A 20548-nucleotide genomic window follows, 5' to 3' on the forward strand; every position below is an offset into this window, starting at 1 on the left:
AGTTTTCCATCTTACTTCCTTGTTATTTCAAAAATAAATCTAAAACAATCAAATTGTCGTTTTGTTTTAGGTCAACACATGAAGAAAAGCTCTATGTCCGAGTCGTCGTCCGACATAATGGAGCTGGAGGAGGGCCTTCTCCTCACGAGGGATATAGCAAAGAAGCACAACAACTGTAACCCAAGGCACAACAACATTAATGCCATGAGCATTGAAACTGACGTCTGACTAGTGGGTGAGTAAGAAAATCCCCCTTAAAAAATAAAACACCGAACTCCCTCGATATTTTCCTGAGGAAACTTTCGCGATGTTTTCCATCTCCCGTGGATCCAGAGAGTTTTCTTTACTCCAAGTGACCTAGGCTCTGAAGCATGACATTTTCTTTTGGTTCTCACAATGTGTTGTTTTTTGTTTTTTGGTGCTTACCATTGTTTTGATGAGAAAATCATCGCATTAATAAAAATCTACGTATTTTGTATTACAAAGTTTATTAAAAACAATTAAAAATAAAGGGTTGGTATTTTATAAACCGTCCGATCCTCGTGGTGCATTTTTCTTTGGAACCGATCTCAGATCAATAGGGAGGAGCGTGATTTTCAAGAACCCGCCCCGGCGAATACTGGCGTAATCACAAAACCGTTCGAGGAAGTCCTCGCAATTTAAATTTAAAATTGAACTCTTTATTTTACGAGATGGATCACCTCCTCCCAGCTGTTTTCATCGACAGATGGGATAATGGAGTTTATGTCAAACTAATGGTGAATCCATGTTTTAACCGCTCCGCCCGCCAGCCAGAAATGTTGCACGAAGGATAAAACAAGATTTTGGTAATTACTTAATTGTTTGGAGGAGTTGTGCAAAGCCCAAATTTTACTTGGAGCTCCCTCTGGGGAGTTAGAACTGTTTTATAATATCCATTTATCTATGTTTAATATTTATGCTAATGATTTTACACCACCCCTAAACTTTAATCATATTTTTGGTGTAAAATTTATTTAAAAAAATATTGATACAACTCTAAATTGTATTCGGCAATTTCTTCCCTATCTGAATTTATTAAATTTAAACTTAAGAAACACTACTCAATTCAATGCTTCTGTTGATAGAACAGCATTTTCTATCCATATCAACCGTTTTTATTTGAATATGAAATTTTCAAAACAATTCTGTCGGACTGTGTCGACATTTTGCCATCATCATTGTGTCTGCGTTTTCTTTTCTTGCTTGACGTTTTTTACAACAATCCCAACCGAAAACACCTCGTCGAAATAATTTATAAAACTCGTTTTTCTCTATATTTATTAAATTGAAAGTTACCTAAAATCTAACTTTTGCGAGTGACATTCAAGTTGCATAAAACTGTACATCCTATCCAAATTAATTTCCTTTTCAATTTGAACTTGAAATTGCCGCAAACTGTACAGACCATTCTTATCAGCTCGTCGTTGAACTTGAATTTACGTAAAGCTGTATGATCCCTGTATATCTGATCGTCTTTGAACTTGAAGTTACTTAAAACTGTACAATCCATTTCCAAGAAGTTGAACTTGAAGTTACTTATCACTGTAAAATCCCTTTTTCATAACGGCTCGTCGTGGAACTTGAAGTTTCTTCAAACTGTACTATCTTTATTAATATCTGATCGTCTTTGAAATTGAAGTTACTTAAAACTGTACAATCCATTTCCAAGAAGTTGAACTTGAAGTTACTTATAACTGTAAAATCCCTTTTTCATATCGGCTCGTCGTGGAACTGGAAGTTTCTTCAAACTGTACAATCTTTACTAATATCTGATCGTCTTTGAACTTGAAGTTACTTATAACTGTAAACTCCTTTTTTATCAGCTCGTCGTTGAATTATAAGTTTCTTCAAATTGTATAATCTTTACTAATATCTGATTGTCTTGGAACTTGAAGTTTCTTCAAACTGCATAATCTTTACTAATATCTGATCTTTTTGAACTTGAATTTACTTAAAACTGTGCAATCTATTTCCAAATCGCTTCTGGAACTTTAAGCTTGTTCAATTCATACCATCTCCTCTTTGATCTTGAAGTCGTTGCGAACTGTACAATCCATTTCCATATCAGCTCACCTTTGATCTTGAAGTTCCAATAATCGAGAGGCTTTTGTGCGTCAAGAGCACGATTCGTAGATGGCCCCCCGAGAACTTGAGCCGGAAACAAGGAATCGTCCTTACGCGATTAAGAATAGGCCATACACGGTTGACACACGGGCACCTGCTCTTGGGCCAAAGCCCGCGCAGGTGCTCCTTATGGAGAGAAAGGTTGCTCGATGTGTCCCACATACTGGAAACATGCCATGCCTTGGCTCCCTACAGGGAGCGTGTAGGCATGCCATCCAATCTGAAGAGGGTACTCGAGCCCTGCAGCGAGTTTCAGGGTCCCCTGTTCCGCTTTTTAGGGGATTTTTTTTTTAAATATAATATGTCTTATGTGTTGTGTGTCTATATGGTTTGTCTGAGTGCATGTATTTATTAGCGTGAATGGCGAGGAGTGAGAGTGAAATATAACATCATCATCGCCCCTCGAACGTTGAGAGCTTATGCTCGGGGTCGATGGCGGAATATTTATAAAAGTACTCCAATCTAGATTAGTTTGAGTATAGGTCGATAGAAAAATATCTAGTACTCCACCGACCAAACGGAATGAGTGTATTGTAAGGATGTATTTATGTGTATGAATGTATTTGTTTGTATGAATGTAGTGTTTGAAAGTGTAAATAGAATATTGACTTAATTGGGGGCTGAAATGACCTAGATTCGGAAGCCCCAGTAAAAAAAATCAACTGTTATTATTAAATTTAAAAATATTAAAGTAAAAACTAATCGTACAGTTCTTAGGAACTTGTTTTGAACTTGGAGTTTCGAAAAACTATAGGTCGCTTTCCATAACAACTATTTTTAACATATCCGTATCGTGAGGAAAATAGAATATTTGTAAAATTGAAAAAAAATTAAGGAATTCGATGGGATGAGGTTTTCTGGACTTGAGGATGGTGGTTGGGAGGGATTTATGTAACTTGGGATAACGGGAGCGGATTACATCTTAAGCAAAAGGAATTTTTAGGTCTGTATGAGTAGTTTCGTTGAACCCATAAAACGGAGTAACGAGGATTTTTCTAAGAAGTATGGATTGGGCAGTTTGGATACTTCCATTCCTTATGTCCATACTGGCTTAACTCCGGTGTTAGAAGCAGTCTTTCATTTGTGAGAATCAGAGCTATTATGAGGAAATTGTGAAAGTGTCATAACTTCTTGACGTTTTAGTGATTCCACGTGAAACGTTTGTTTACATTTATTATTTTCTGTTCACACTTAGATTCCAAAAGTGTTGCGTGTCTCAGGTTTTCGTGTAGAAACCACAGATTCAGGGTTAATGGCCATTACTTATAGCTGTATCGTTTGCAAAGGTTAAGGTGTGGTTTTAAAACGGGATTGGATGTCAGCTGTGTAAACCTGGTAAAGTGTTGGCGCCAAAACGCTACCCTGAGGAACATCGTATGGCTGGAGAGGGACATGACTCGGAAAAACCTGACAGTGATAATGAAATAATAAAAAGAAGGTGGAGGGATGGATTCCCTTGAGCAGGAACAGCAAGCAAAACATGATCAGAAGATTATTTAGCATCCCTTTGAACTTGACCTTTTTCCTTTTCTTTGAACTTAAGTTTCGTAAAACTGTACCAGCTCTATCCATATCAAATACTGTTTTTGAACGTTTACTAGTTTTTTTTTTAATTATATATTTATTCGAGCGAATTCGTTACGTTCTTCAGCAGCTACTTGACATATTGACTTAGAAAGTACAATAACTTTTATGCTGATTGGTAATTGCTATAATCTTTGAAATATAATATTGTTTTTGATAGACCAAAAATCAAAATATCAACCCTATTTATTTCTTGTGAAAGAAACGAATTAAATACATTTATAATTCACAAGTGGAGAAATTTTCTAACTTTGGCCAAGTTTTCACATCCAAGATTTAACAAAACATTGTATTTATTAATAATTATTAAATTAATCCATATTTGTTTAGTGGTTATGGTTGACCATATTTATTATTCCAATTAAATATTCTTTTTATATGTGATTTGGGTTGAGATGAAAAATTAGTGTCACGAGAGGGATTCGAACCCAGATGGGGAGTTGGTGTCCGAGGGAATAGCTCAAGTGGTTAGAGCAGCGGCGTATTGACCGGAAGGTCGTGGGTTCGAATCCCGCTCGTGACACTAATTTTTCATCTCAACCCAAACCATAGATAAAAAAATATTTAATCGGAATAATTAATATGGTGTTTGTAAATCCCAGGCCCTGAAGATGATCTCAATAAAGATCGAAACGTTGGCACGATAAAGAAAATGTTTTTCTGAAACCTACATCACACCAGTCCGTATCTCACGATTTCTTAACAAAAATGGTCAACTATGACCACTAAACAAATATGGATTAATTTAATAATATTTGTTTATTGGTCATAGTTGACCATAGTAATTATTCTAATTAAATATTCTTTTTATCTATGGTTTGGATTGAGATGAAAAATTAGTATCACGAGAGGGATTCGAACCCAGATGAGGAGTTGGTGCCCGAGGGGACAGAAGTGGTTAGAGCAGCAGCGTATTCCGCCGAAAGTCGTGGGTTCGAATCCCGCTCGTGACGCTAATTTTTCATTTCAACCAAAACCTTAGATAAAAAGAATATTTAATTAATAATTATATTTGGTCACATATTATGTGTAACGTCCGTTACGATGACAGTTCATCGAGGCGTGTATCATTGTTTCAATGGACTTTTTCACCCCCGGAAAGCTGGAGATTTGTAAATGGGCAAGTTGTGAGAGTCAAACAATCACGTAATTAGTTTCCTTTGCTCCTTGTCTTCCCACTTATCCACTTACTGATCGGACTTCCGTTCCCTCGGAAATCCAATCCAGGAGGCTCCCCCGTCACATCCGCCGGCCTCCCTCACCCAGTCTTCCCTCATCCTTGCCCCGGTCCTTCCCGCTGCTCTCCATCACGTCGAGATCTCTTCCGGGATGGCGTACTCGAAAACAGCCGTTCCCGTCGATTTTTCCCCCTGAGTCATAGTGTTGAAGGAAATCGTGGAAAAGACCTTTCTGATTCTCGGCTGAATCAGTAAGCAAAGCAAAATTATGGTAAAAGAGAGAGAGAAGAAAAAGATGGCTATGTACTACCTATACAGATGAATAATAACTCTCTAGAAAGCAGGGCGTGGAAAAAGACAAACATTGCAGCTAAAAATCTCTAGGGCTATTTGGAAGTTATATGCACCTAAATGAGAAAAGGCTTAGAGAGAAAGAGAGAGAGAGAGAGAGAGACAGGCAGAGAGGTATAGAAATAGAGAAAGTGAGAGTAAGAGAGAGAGAGACATACAAAGAGAAATAGATAGAGAGGCAGAAAGAAAGAGTGTGAGAGACAAAGAAAAAGAAATAGAAAAATAGTCAGACAGAGACGAAGAGAAAGAGGTAAAGAGAAAGACAGAAAGAAACAGTGAGAGAAAGAAAGAAAACAGTGAGACAAAGAAAAAGAGATAGAAAAACAATCAGACAGACAGTGGCGAAGAGAAAGAGGTAAAGAGAAAGACAGAAAGAAACAGTGAGAGAAAGAAGTGAGACAAAGAAAAAGAGATAGAAAAACAATCAGACAGACAGAGGCGAAGAGAAAGAGGTAAAGAGAAAGACAGAAAGAAACAAAGAGAGAAGAGAGTGAGACAAAGAAAAAGAGATAGAAAAATAGTCAGACAGACAGAGACAAAGGGAAAGAGGTAAAGAGAGAGACAGAAAGAAACAGTGAGAGAAAGAGAGAAGAGAGTCAGACAAAGAAAAAGAGATAGAAAAATAGTCAGACAGAGACAAAGAGAAAGAGGTAAAGAGAAAGACAGAAAGAAACAGTGAGAGAAAGAGAGAAGAGAGTCAGACAAAGAAAAAGAGATAGAAAAATACTCAGACAGACAGAAACAAAGGGAAAGAGGTAAAGAGAGAGACAGAAAGAAACAGTGAGAGAAAGAGAGAAAACAGTGAGACAAAGAAAAAGAGAGAAAAACAATCAGTCAGACAGAGGCGAAGAGAAAGAGGTAAAGAGAGAGACAGAAAGAAACAGTGAGAGAAAGCGTGAAGAGAGTCAGACAAAGAAAAAGAGATAGAAAAACAGTCAGATAGAGACGAAGAGAAAGAGGTAAAGAGAAAGACAGAAAGAAACAGTGAGAGAAAGAGAGAAGAGAGTCAGACAAATAAAAAGAGATAGAAAAATAGTCAGACAGAGACGAAGAGAAAGAGGTAAAGAAAGAGAAAGAGAGAGACAGAGAGAGAGAGAGAGAGCGAGAGAGAGGGAATGAATGATTGAATGAATACCATTTTATTTAAAAAACTATGAGAGAGTGAAACAAAGAAAGGTAGTGCGAAAAGTGGGTTGGGCAGTGAAAGAAACTAGAGGTTATAGAAAGAAAGATAAAGAGAGGAGAGACAGACACACAGACAGAGACCCCATTTTTGCTTATAATTATCGGTACTTTCTCAATAATCTGCCTTCGGCATGCGTTGACCAAATTTTTCAGTTCAACGCAATCACGGTAATTTTCACTTTGACCGGTACTCCCAGTGGAAATTCGACCGGCGCGTCGATTATCTTTCGCTACCATTTCGATAATAACGGTTTATCTCGGGGGTCCGCCCGATCTCGCCGTTTCGAAAGCGGTGCCCGACAGATGACAAGCGGTTAACGCACGTCGTCATTATCCGGGCGAAATATTTATGGGATCTCCATTACAAATATACTATCGAACAAGTCTTTTAATTTGAAAGGCAAAAGAACATTACCACATAAAATATTAAAAAGTGAAACATAGGAAATGTTTGAGGGAATAAACCTACGAGTGATTTTTTTTTCCAATGAGAAACGAAATTGGTAAGTTTATTATTTTTTGGAATTAAGATCGTGTTACTTATCAAATAAACATGTCTGTCGAAATCATGGAGAAATAATTTAACCTATCGTATTCATCGCATACTCCAGACTTCCATGAAGTTACAGATTCTTGTCATAAAATTTAAACTATTAAATCTTGTTTTTAACTGTTCATTAATTATTCGATCACAAGTCATGGATGGTTTTACTTGAAGAGTGCCCCCCCCCCTGGATTCGTAACATTTATTGGCCGTTGACCCAAAGAGCATGTCAATAGGTCCAAGTCAATAAATCATAACGGAAATAGTACGTACTATAGCATTGTACGACAAAAGGAAATCCATTTCAAACACGAACGTTGTTGAAAAAAAAATTACTTTTCTTTCATTATTTTGAAATTAATTAAGATTTTTGTCTTTTTGGGGATAAAAGAAACTAAAGACGAAATAATGAAAGGGCCCTATCATCAATAATCGTCTGTTTTTAATAAATTAATTCATTTTGATTAAGTTTAATTGAGGGGTGTCGAGAAGGCTTTTGAAAAAGAAATTTGCCAATAAAACTAGCGAAATCTTGGATTTCTCCTAGTATAAAAAATATTTTTTGATATTTTCATTGCCCAGTATACGAAATTTTATTTTCCTTTCTTCTGTTATTTTCGTTTGTTTTATGGCTCAATTAAAACGAGGAAAGGTAAGAAAAATGCCTAAAATTGTTAGTTAAAGTGTACTTCTAAAAAATTTATCTTTATTTTTGAACCCAGATCAAAAGATCTCTTCAGCGCGTTTTCGATAATAGTCAATATAAAATATTGGGCGTTATTCTCGTTTTTCCGATGGCCGACCTTACTTCTGAAGCAGGACGCTTTTCTCGGATTATATCGTCATGGGGGAAAATTCTCACGGCGATATTCTCAATTTTGCCTCGTGATCGTCCTCCTGTCGTCATCAGAAGCGAAAGTTCCCTGCGACGAGCAAGATTAGTTGTATAAAAGCGGTGTCAGTGTGCTGGAGGATATATTGATCTGTCACGTGGTACTTGTGGGAACACTGCATTGCTACCTCACCGGAGAGCGCATGTCCACCATCGTCCCCACTATCGTTCCTCAGCCACTCTCAATTATATACATATACATATTATGTATACACATACGGATATAATACATAGAGACGTGTATGGTCGGATTTTCATCGCCGCCGTGTCCCCGCGGCCGAGACACGAGACGCCGGACGATCGTGCTTCCAAGGCATTAACTGCAAAAACTCAGCTTGGAAATGCAGCATCCAGTCGATATAATCGCCGGGATTTGGCAACGATTTTTCTCAATATGTTTATTTTAAAAAACCCTATGATTTTATTATTATTTATTATTACTTTACTTATTCACTATTTTTAATTAAAACTCTCTCTTATAATCAGGATATTATATTTGATTTTATCAGCCATGAACTTTATTTAAACAAAAACCTTCATTATCATTATTCTTATTCAGGACTTGTCTAGGGGCAAAGAAATATATGTTATTAATTTTAAATGTTAATTTAAAAAATACACCAACTGGGAACTAATTTTTTTTTTATTCATACAAAAATATTAAAAAATACTGCCATTATTTCATGCTTTTTCAAGAATAAGTTGTGAAACAGTGTGAAAAATTAATATTCCGATTGTTTTAATATTTATTCGTTTATTTATTCGTTATCGATTTTTATATCGATCCTTGATTTTTATTGCGCTTCATAGTAATTCATAGAATTTAGGTTTGATACAGAAGCTACAGTTTAAAAAAAAATTAAGAAGGAGTTTGTAATGTGAAACGTACGTAGATGGGGGAACATGAAAGAGAAAGAGAGAGATATAGAGAGAAAAACCGGCAGAGTAGAGACAGAGAGAAAAAAAGAGAAATAGAGACAGACAGAACCCTCATATTATCATTCAGGACTTCTTATTATCAATTAATTTATCTTTTACGAATACCAGATTTGAAAATCAATTAATAGTAGGAATTTATTTTGGATCTTTTCAAATACAGAAATACAGGTAATATTATAGAAGGATCAAATATAGGAAGAATAATCATGAATTTTTCTAATTGTCAAAAAAAGTAATTTAACATAGAAAATACTAAAATCTTTAGACTTGAAAAAAAACTGTGGAGTTTATTGACCGTTAGTTAATGATTGGAGATCGTAGGTTTTAGAAAAACATTTTTTTTATGCCAACGTTTCGATCTTTATTGAGATCATCTTCAGAGCTCAAAGTGTTTGTTTTCTGTGTAGATGTGTCATTCTTGTGTGTCGTGTTGAGAGTGGATGTACACAGTGTCCTTTCAATAACGGAAATATTTTTTCACAGAGGAAAATTAAAAAAAGTTGGAAGATTTATATTCTTACTTGTACTTTATAATTATATTAATTGTGAGCCATGGAAATTATAAAATAAGTCATTAAAAAAACATCGTTTGTTTTCTCATATTTCTCAGACAAGTATATAGTGGAAAATACATACTAACTAACATATTTAATTAAGCCCTAAAAAAGAGAAAAATGATTTGTATCTTTCTAGCTAATTCATTTCTGTGAGTAGTGTAATAAAATACACGAAGAAGGGACATAGAACAAAAAACGTTGATTAACGACAAAATTAACAAAAAACTTGCACAAAAACAAAACAACTTTGAAACAGACATTAAAAACTACAGTCACATTTATAAAGACAAAGACGTATATACTAATTTGTTTAATCAATTAGACTTAAAAACGGCACTAATTATTAGAAAAATTATAAGAAGTTAAACTAATTCATTAAAAATTGGTTTATATTATGTATTTCTGTTTTCTACCTACTTGATTACTCTACGTACTTGATTCAACGCGAATCTGAGAATAAATTCATATACAGTTGTCTCATTTAAGGCGCCACATTTTTTAATGATTGTACATACAAAACCAAACCCGTTAACATAATTGATTATGAAGAAAAACGTTGAAAACAACTGACAAACGGTTTTTGGTGATTTCTCTTCACACTGCACAAACATGGCCATTTACAGTATTCTGGGAGAATTTAAAACAGATTATTTGTTCGTTTAAAATTTTACGAAGTACGTATTGGGACTACTGATGTTGATAATTAACCTCACGGCGCCAGACTAGGTTAACAATTGATCAGTAATGGCTATTGTTGGAATTTAATAATCCGTCCTCTTTAAAACTACTTTCATTAGGTAATAAAACTTTTGTTAAGAAGCACCGATTTAACTTTTCCATCCTGAGTATAGCACTGACCTGCGTTTATTTTCAGAAGGCACTGCTTGGTAGGGATGTAAACGAGATCGCTTTCGGAACCATGGATTCTCGACCGCAATATACCAGTTTACTGGATACTTGTCGGTCAAAATGTTGAAGGGACAAAATTTAACTCGTTGAAATATTTGATTTGTTCGGAAAAATGACTAGGAAATGGTATTTGAGAGTCGTTTTGCATGTATATTGTTTTTTTCATATCAACACTTTTGATTATCAAAAATCTCTTAATTTTTACTATTGATGATTGATATGTGATTTTAGGCAAAAACAGAAATTTAAAAAAAAAACTCATTTCCTCCGATCGTTCTTTTGTATAATATTTTCTCTCTGCGTAGAGACATTCGCGATTGGATCGTCTTAACACGGGACACCGTGTATGCTAAACCCGCAAGACCGGCGAGTATTGCAGAAGTGTTGGTCTCGCCCGCCGCTGAAAGCATATAAGCAACGTTTCACTAATTAATCAATCAAGTAGCTAAAAAATTAGTTTTTTAAATTAAAATGAAACAGAAGAGATTACAGATGAACAAAAATGAAATTTTAATTTTAAGAATTAATAACAAACCAGGCCAAATGCTCATAAACAGCGAACAAATGGTTTCGATTGATTTCCTATATTTTCCTTTTTCCATTCTGTCCTTGCATTGGCTAAAAATATTTCTAAGTTACTTATTTTTGTTTGATGTTTGTTCTTCTTTTATTATTTTAACATAGGATCTGTATGTATTGTCTCTGTACCAACGTATGAAGATGACGAGGATAAGAATTCAATATGGGTCACAGCCTATGCAAGGTTTACAGCAGTATATATAAAAATAAAATTAAATATATAAAAAAAATTTAATATAGCCTATCAATAATAATCATGACAACCGCGAAGCCTATCTCTTTCTCTGGGTGAGAAACAGTTGCTCTCGTGAACAGAGCAGTTTGTTCGTCAAGATGACGAGACTTCATATAGCCAAAACCACAAAAGACCTCATACATAATTAACCTTTCTAAATAGTGATTATTTGGAGATCGTGAGATGCGGTCTGGTGTGAAGTAGGTTTTAAAAAAAACATTTTTTTATCGTGCCCACGTTTCGACCTTTGTTGAGATCATCTTCAGGGCCTTGGATTTATAAGCATTGTTTAAACTATACAAATACACGTAAAATATTAATTTATACAATGCTGGAAATTTTAGACTAAATCAAAGTATTTGTACTCACTGAAAGTGTTTGTTTCCTGTGTCATTATTGGGTGTCGTGTTGAGGCCCTGAAGATGATCTCAATAAAGATCGAAACGTTGGCACGATAAAGAAAATGTTTTTCCAAAACCTACGTCATACCAGACCGCATCTCACGATCTCCAAATAATCTATAAAAAAAACATTGTACTAGCCTTGATAATAATAGTTTCAAGATGACTATTGAAACATAATCATTTGGCGAAAATTGGCAAAAATGCCTGGGTCTTGGTGATGATCAAATAGCTGGTCCCTTACACAGTCTTGTCTAGATTTCCAGGCAACATACAAAATTTTCAGTTTTCTTTCAAAAAAGTTATACGACTAGAATGATTTCGTTTTGTCGAATTTATCGAAACTTTGTGGTTTGTTTTTTCTTTTGGATTTTTTTTTATTATTATTTAATAATTGTCTTAGCATAGTTTTCTGGGACGATTCCGATATTTCCGCGACCATGGTTGCACGGCCATTTCGCAGAATGTTGTACTACCTTGGGGATTGAGTAAATCTGTCTAGAGAGAATTTATTGACGGGTGTAATGCCTGCTTACCTTTGTTAATTTATTGAGGTCATTAGATGCCAAAATTGTCGAGCCTCGAATTAATAAACCTAACAAGTAGCTCGACTCGGTTGTAAATCAATTAAACACCTTTGTAATATGGAAATTGGGCCATTTTCTACGTAAAGATCGACTTCTTACTTTTGGATGTTTTGTCGTACACACAATAGACGTTCATGTTTATAAATATGTTGCAATTATTGTTTACTTCTGAACAGTCACAAACTTGGAAAAAGTACAAGATTGGCGAAATAACATAAAAAAAGCTTTGGAGTTTTGGCTTTTGGGTTCAGGCCAATACTCGAGCCTTCAAGAGTACAAAGATTAAACAAAAGGCATTAAAAACTGTAAAAATAGGTTTTTTTATGTTTTAGTGTTTCAGATATGCCAGGCATTTTACAGCTTCTTAATTACATAATTTATAAACACAGGTGTGTTGTATTCATTTTTTGGCTTTTTCACGCTCGTCAATAATCTCACAGTCGTTAGAAAATTTACTTTATGGCAATATGTATTGGACGAGAGAACGAAAGAAATATTTGCCGTCAGTTGACCAGAGTACTCTACGGGTCAGTCGGCTATTGGCTTTATGCCGACTGAAGTACTGACCACCGGCCAAGGCCGGCTAACAGCTAGAATTTGCGGATCAGGATCGGTCAAACCAGGCTAAAGTGCTTCCTCGCAGACACAGACCAACCAGCTAAATTTTTTTAATAATCATATTGGTCATAATTGACTATATTAATTATTCCGATTAACTTTTATTTTTATGTAAGGTCTTTGACTAAGACGAAAAATTAATGTCACGAGCGGGATTGCAAAATATATAGTTCAGATTGCTAAAAACCAATAATTATTTCACAATTGACCGAAATTTGGCTCACTTTGCACCATAAACGCGTTCGTAAGAATCGAAAAAAACATTTAACTTTTTAAGCTTTGGAATTTTGGCTGATGGGTTCAATACTCGAGCCTTCAAGAGTCCAAAGAATTATCATGGGAGAATAACATACACATCCTCTCAACAAAGATCAACACAAAAAGTGACATGGAGAAAGACTGAAAGAGAGAGAACGAATCAACTAATATCGTTTATAAGGAAAAAATCTCGCAAATTTAGCTAGCGAACGACCTCTCTTACAATTTACGAGAAGAGAGATAAAGAGAGGGAGAGAAAGAAAAGTGATAGATAGTAAGACAAATAAATAGATAGATAGGTGAGAGAAAGAAAGAGGCATAAGTCATAGAGAGGGAAAGAGAGACAGGGAGGTGACAGAAAAAGGTGATGGATAGATAGCAAGATAGATAAATGGATAGATAGATAGGGGTACAGAGAGACAAACATAAGATGAATAGATGTAGAGAAGTGAGAGAGAGCAGGAGTATTAAGGCAAAACAGAAGTTATATATATAGAGAGAGGAGAGAAAGATAGAGACAGAGGTGATGGATTAATAGATCGTGAAAGAGATAGAGATAGAGAGAAAGAGAGAGAGAGAGAGAGAGAGAGAGAGAGAGAGAGAGCGAGCGTAGGAGAGACACAAAGAGAGAGAAAGAGAGAGTTTGTTGGATAATGTTTTATTTCACCACCGAAGATAGCCTCTTGGACCTCTCTGCCATTTAACATGTAAAGAAGGGGAGGGATAGAGTGAGGAGAGAGAGAGAGAGAGCCAAAGAGAAAGAGAGAAAAATGGAGAGGAGAAATGGAGAGGGAAAGGGAGTGAAAGAGAGAGAGAGAGAGAGAGAGAGAGGGATGGAGAGAGAAATGGCGAGGGAAAGGGAGTGAAAGAGAGAGAGAGAGAGAGAGAGAGACCAAAAGAGGAAATAGATACAGAGAGAGGGAGAGAGAGTGAGTGAGAGGGAGAGATTGATAACGTTTTATTCCACCACCAATGTTAGGCTTCTTGGACCATATTTAACATGTAAAGAAGAGGGAGGGATAGAGAGATTTTGATTTGATAAACGATTTATATTTACAAATCTCACAGAGTTAGATCAATTTGACCTTTTACACTCAACTAGATGAACATTTTAAAATTTGAACTTACATACATGCGCTTCAAGATGTTCATATGTAATAATTTTAAAAAAATATATAAAAAAATAGAAAATTTAAGCTGAATATGGCATAGTAATAATAACTAAATAAAAATTTACATTAATTTAACTATAACAAATCACTAAAGAAATAAAATTATATAATTACAAAATTTACTAACAATGTTATAGATTATATGCACATAAAGTTAAATTTTCATCACCTCACTAAAAACTGTAAAAAGTCTATTAAGGAGAGGAAGAGAGGATTAAGTAGAAAAAGAGAGAGAGCGAAAGAGAGAGATAGAGTAATAGAGAGGGGAAAGGGAGTGAGCCAGAGAGAAAGAAGGAGAACTAAAGAGAGAGATAGAGAAATAGAAAGGGAGTGAGGGAGAGAGATTAATAATGTTTTATCACCACCTAAAGTTAGACCCCTTGGACTTCTCTGCCATTTAACATGTAAAAAAGGGGGAGGGATAGAGAGAGAGGAAAAGAGAGAGATAGAGGAATAGAGTGGGAAAGGGAGTGAGACAGAGAGCAAGAGAGAGAACGAATGAGAGAGATAGAGGAATAGAAAGGGAAAGGGAGTGAGACAGAGAGCAAGAGAGAGAACGAATGAGAGAGATAGAGGAATAGAGAAAAAGAGAAGAGAGAGAGAGAGAGAGAGAGAGAGAGAGAGAGAGAGATTGATAACGTTTTATTCCACCACCAAAGTTAGGCTTCTTGGGCCATATTTAACATGTAAAGAAGAGGGAGGGATAGAGAGATTGTGTTTTGATTTGATAAACGAGCAAAAGATAGAGATAGAGGAATAGAAAGGGAAAGGGATTGAGACAGAGAGAAAGAGAGAGAACGAAAGAGAGAGATAGAGGAATAGAGAGGGAAAGGGAGTGAGACAGAGAGAAAGAAAGAGAGAGAGAGAGTGAGAGTGCAAAAGAGAGCAAGATAGAGAAATATAGAGGGAAAGGGAGAGAGAGGGATACAGAGAAAATGAGTGACAGACATACTTGGGACAGAAGGTAATAATCAAAAGTACAGTCGTTCTATGAAATTATTAAATTATGAGAAAAAAATTCAATTGAGCGGATTTATTGGCCATGCTCATTATTCTATCAAGAGTCCATATTTGGTCGAATGCCATTCCATAAAAAGTTCTCTAACTTTCAAAATTTAACGTGTACTTTGTATAACATATCCAAAGAATTATCATCAAAGGGAAATATGAACATTCTCACAATTTAATTTATGGGCAGTTTGTGTTTAAGACATAATTGTGAACGACTGTTAATGATTGTTTTTCAATATTATGATAGGTTAATTTTACTTTTTTTGGTAGAAACTCTAGCTTTTTGTTATAAATTCTTTATAAATTATTTTGAAAGTTTCGAAGAATCAATTATATTGATAATTCAATGGCATCTGTCGGTGCAGTAACTGCTAGCAGTATATCCACCATGCCATTTTCTTTTGTACCGTGGAACATCACTTTTACTATTATGTACACCTATGCATATTTATAAGCAGTATTTAATAATTATAATTTTGTTTTGCAGTGCATGAGGCAGGCCTAGCGCTGTGGTCGTCGTCACAATCAGAGAGCAGTATGTCATCAATTGCTGTCATGCTGTGACCCACATATAATGGTGCTTTCAGACTTCTTCATGTGTTAGTGTGTGTGATCATCAAAGACCATCCTCAGCACATCAATTACAACTCAAAACGACTGACTTTTATTAATAATAAAATAAAAAATAATAATTGCGTACTATCCGTATAACTCAATAATCGTAATATTTATTAATTGGTCTTGCCAAAAAATGACCGTTTTTTTTATAAATAGACTTTGAATTTTATAAAAATTATTAAAATTAAGATTAGGTGTACCATGTGTGCGGTGAATGAGTGTTGCTTGGTGGGCGTTAACCCGAAACACTCTTACCAAGTCACGTGTCTTTTGGAAACTTGTCTAGGTTCACACTTTGCCGAACATAACTGCCAGTCTGCAAGTTACATACCAAGTGAAACATCCACGACGGTCACTTGAATTATATTTTGATCTGATAGAAGTTCTGCCTCAAATTAAGGGTAAATTGGATCTTAAAGCATCAGAACAAACCAACCCCACTATTTTTATATTTTACCAAAAATAATAAGAGAAAAAAAAATGGATCCAGTTATAAACGTGATATAAGGGTGATGTGTGTGTATGTGAGTTAGATTTAGGGATTTATAATTCTAATAACTCGTACTTACCGCATTGGAAGATAATTCCAAATCAGAGTTTATGGGAGTAACAAAGTGTAAACCTAAATAAGCTTTCATTCATCTTCTTCTTTTATCTACTTTCTTAACTTAAAGTAAATCTGTTACTAGATAATTATATCTGCTTTCCCGTGAAAAGAATTTTAAAGGATACCATCACACATGAATAAAACTCCTATGCAGGCTATTAGAGTATTTAAATAACAGTGTAGCTAACTCTTAAGAATTCAAGAAAAGTTATTAATGCAATATAATTACTATTATCATTATTATTATTAAACTATTCATCACAGGCGTATAATTAGCCGTGAGATATAACAATCAGTAGTTTGAGATAATTACTACTATAATAATGATCAGCATAGAGACCCTTTGGCTTTTAGACTGCCATAAAACTCCTAATTGTCTTTAGGAGGCCACCAGAATTCCATGTCTCACGAACAAAACATAAAATGCAAAAAGGGGCAAAGCGAATATAACAATACCGATAATAATAATAATAATAATGTGCATAAAATACAGTTCTCATTACAAATCGTACTCTGTTGAATTTTTCGTGCGTCCTTTATCGTTTATCCTAGAAAAAAGAAAGAGAGAGAGAAAGTAACCGATTGTTTAGTTGTATAATTGTCATGGATTTGTGGTGGAATGCTTCTTCAGATAGGAGAATAGAATAATATTATATAAAAACATTCTTTACCTAGAACAGATAACTTTTTCTGAAATCACTAGAAATAGTCATTTATTAAGTCAGGGAGTATAAACAGATTTTCCTATTGAATTTGCAAAATGAAGAAATTGATACTGTAAATAACTTAATAAGTATTATCTTTATTATTGTTATTCTTTAAATCTAAAAAAAAAATGAAAAACAAAAAATATTACAATTTTTATACTAATGTTACTCTCCAAAACACTTGGTCCATAGGTAATACAGGTTATTAATATAGAGATAAATATTTATATAAATATATAAGGACTGTTATTCGATTACTTACTATTAACTACGAAATATTATTTGAAATCTGCGCTCAATTAGAATAATTGAATATTTTTTAATTTTTATTAATAGCACTAACACTTTTTAATAAATAGATATTCCATTTTATCGTTCTCATGCAATTAAGCACTATTTTTTACTCTTTTTACTTATTAACTACTATTAACATGCGTCTAGCGATCAGAACGAGGGTTTTTTTACCTTAGAAAAAAAAATGCCTAGAAATCATAATTTTTTTAATGATAATAATAAATAGTAATAATAATATACAAAAGGGTTGGTGTCTGCACACCATCCAAACATTCTAAAGTGCTTTGCTCCGCAACCCATGCCTTTTATAAATTAAATAAATATATATTTAAAAATATTAAAACTGGCTTCAAATATTTTTATTAGGGGCCTTCAATTTGACTGAACCCTTGTTCGTCAGTTATTCTCATGTTGCATGTTAAAAGAAAAGGGATGTGAAAATTCATTACAATCAGATTGTATAAAAGTTTCCAAAAAATTAAAAATAAAACCAAAGACGGTGAAATCATCCTTTCATGACAAAAAATCAATATGGAAGAAGGCCAGTAGTGTTAAAGTCGAATTATTGATGTATGATAATTATTGTTAAAAATATAAATAAAATTTATATAAAAAGTAATAAAAAAATAGAAAAAAAATCTGTATAACAGTCCTTATAGCCTGGTTTTATTTTTTTCATAAGGAGTTGATATAATCGATTGCTTGTCGGAGTTTTCCCATTCCACGTGTGAGAGATAAGACCAAATTCCTGCCAACGTATGCATGAGCCTGATCTTTTTATATCATCCTCGTTTTTATTTTTAAAAATCTATTACAACAATCAGTCGTCCAATGTATGTCAGTAATGTACTTTCTCACCGATGATGTACGAATGTCATAAGCCAGCTCATTCATCACTCTGTACACCGCAGAACAAATTTAGCCGATACATAAATTATTTATATCCTGGATATCAATTATTATCATTGAATAAATGTCTTATTGTAAAAAAAAAAATTAAAAATATAAGTAAATATTATTACAAGAACCTATATTTTGAGCACTGTTTTAAGTGCTTGTATTTATATTTGGGCTGTGCGAAAGCTTAAAAACAAGAAATGTTTTAAGAATTGTAGAATTTAAATAGCTTTTACGCATAGTTAAAAACAAGGGCTCACCGGGAGATGTGGTGATAGTTCTTTAGTCATTTGAGAGTATCTCTAACTCATATATAAATATATACATAAAATGATTATAGTATATAAATATAACACATTGCATTGCACTATGGTCTTCCTCAGAATTACATTAAGTAACGTGCACATGAATCGTAGGTTTGTTGATACCTATCCCAGACAAATTTTGCAATGTGAATTTGACATAGGAAATACCGCGGCATGTACCGTTAAGTTCATATAACAATAGAATTGTATATGCTACTTGAATTTTTATATGTAATTGAGCTTTGATAAAAATTAGGAATTAAAATGAAAGTAATGTTCTTTTGTAAGGTGTATGCAGTGTGCTGTATTTGAAGAAGTGATTTTTAAACTCCTTATTTTATATGCTTAGATTTTCATTAAAATAAAAAAAAATAATTAAAAACGTTCGTAAGATAGCATTATGATAATTCTCTAATTTCATATAACTGGCATTCTAGAATATTTCTGCATTATAGTTCTGAAAATAGCAATAGTTGAATACCGAAAAAAAAAAAGATTAAAAAATGGGAAAATATTCAGTAGGGGTTACTCTTTCTTGATAAGGACATTACCACATCATTAACTAATTAAATACAATAGAATTAAATATATAATATAACCTCATTTTCTATAGTAAAACTATAGGGGCGATGGCAAATGATACGGCATTCTCCTCCATTCGTCCTATGCTTCAAACAGATATACATTAGAAGTGTTTACATCACGAGTTACCAGTAGACGTTCTTATTTATATAAACATTAATAATTATTATATAATTATGCAAACATTCCTAGATTGTTATGTATATAAAATTGTGTTTTTTAACAGAGAAAATGTGTTTATAGGCTATTGTAAAAAAAAAGGTATGATTATTTTGTAGAAGTCAGAATAGTATGGCTTACAGAATATTATATGCTACGGCTTTAGTATATTTAATTATTTAAGTTTTTCCATTTTACATAAAACTACAAAAGGACGTACTTATATATTTAAATTGTTCAAACCGATCCATTCTACATTTGAATGATAGGGAACTGGGTTTGTCAAGTTACATTGTTCGGTACCAACAAGAGGCATCAATATTTCTTTGTCGTGATGTAATTTAGACCGAAATCGTATATTGTGTTTTAAGGATGGGCGGCAATCCGTTTTCTGTAATTTAAGTCCAGTTTTAAATCTAATTAATGTCATTGCAATAAATATTGCACGAAAAAAAAATAAATAAATAAAACGCTTGCCAATTAATAATTTACGTTTGTCAATGTAAAACAAACTTCCATCTAATATTTGTATGCTATGTATGTTCAGTTGATAGAAATGTACAACATGAATAAATCGTGACATAGGAACATATCGGTGTTTATTGAATAGACGAATATTTGTGCAATGTATTAAATGTATTTAAAAAATGTATCGTTTTTCTCTCAATTATAAAATGTTAACTGTATAGGTTGTTCTAAACTTGTTTAGATATTTAAAAAAAAAATATAATGTGACTATTTAAACTCATTGCATGTTATCTGGCTTCTGGATTAGAACATATCAATTTGATTCTTTGTATCTTCCAACGTCTAAATAATCTTTATTCGATAAATTTTTTTATGTGTGTACAAATAATACACATATATTATTTATTGAATGAATAATGGTTTTAATTTAATCAAACGCATATCTTTTCTTTAATTGTTATTGTTGCCGCTCACCCTAGAGAAATTTTTAATGTCAAAAAAAAAAACTAGACAATACAAACGTAAGTTACCTATTAGATTGGTTGTGTGAAGTCAGAGCAATAAAAAAAAAGAATGTGAAATATATCTAGTTAAATTTTAAATCTGGCTGCCAAGAATTGTACAAAATTGGTTCTTAAGACACCTATATTATGTAAGCCAATAAAAAATTGTTTTAGTATGTATAGTACCATAATATTGTAATATAAATTACCATTTGTTGAATATTATAAATATTATTTTAAAACATTTGATTTTTTCTTGTTAA

General features: G+C 33.7%; 1 protein-coding gene across 1 annotated transcript in view; it reads left to right on the forward strand.

The window, feature by feature from the left end:
- The window catches only part of LOC106662285 (potassium voltage-gated channel protein Shaker), a 52064-nt gene extending 32025 nt beyond the window's left edge, over window positions 1–20039 (forward strand). The window contains exons 5-6 of the mRNA XM_024228000.1: window positions 71–235; window positions 15633–20039. Of these exons, the coding sequence (XP_024083768.1) occupies window positions 71–228 (158 nt within the window). The 3' untranslated portion in view covers window positions 229–235; window positions 15633–20039. The remainder of the gene's footprint in view (window positions 1–70; window positions 236–15632) is intronic.
- Window positions 20040–20548: the final 509 nt, after the last annotated feature.

The sequence above is a fragment of the Cimex lectularius genome, unplaced genomic scaffold, assembly GCF_000648675.2.
Source record: "Cimex lectularius strain Harlan isolate CLEC.00 unplaced genomic scaffold, Clec_2.1 scaffold44, whole genome shotgun sequence".
NCBI classification, from domain to species: domain Eukaryota; kingdom Metazoa; phylum Arthropoda; class Insecta; order Hemiptera; family Cimicidae; genus Cimex; species Cimex lectularius.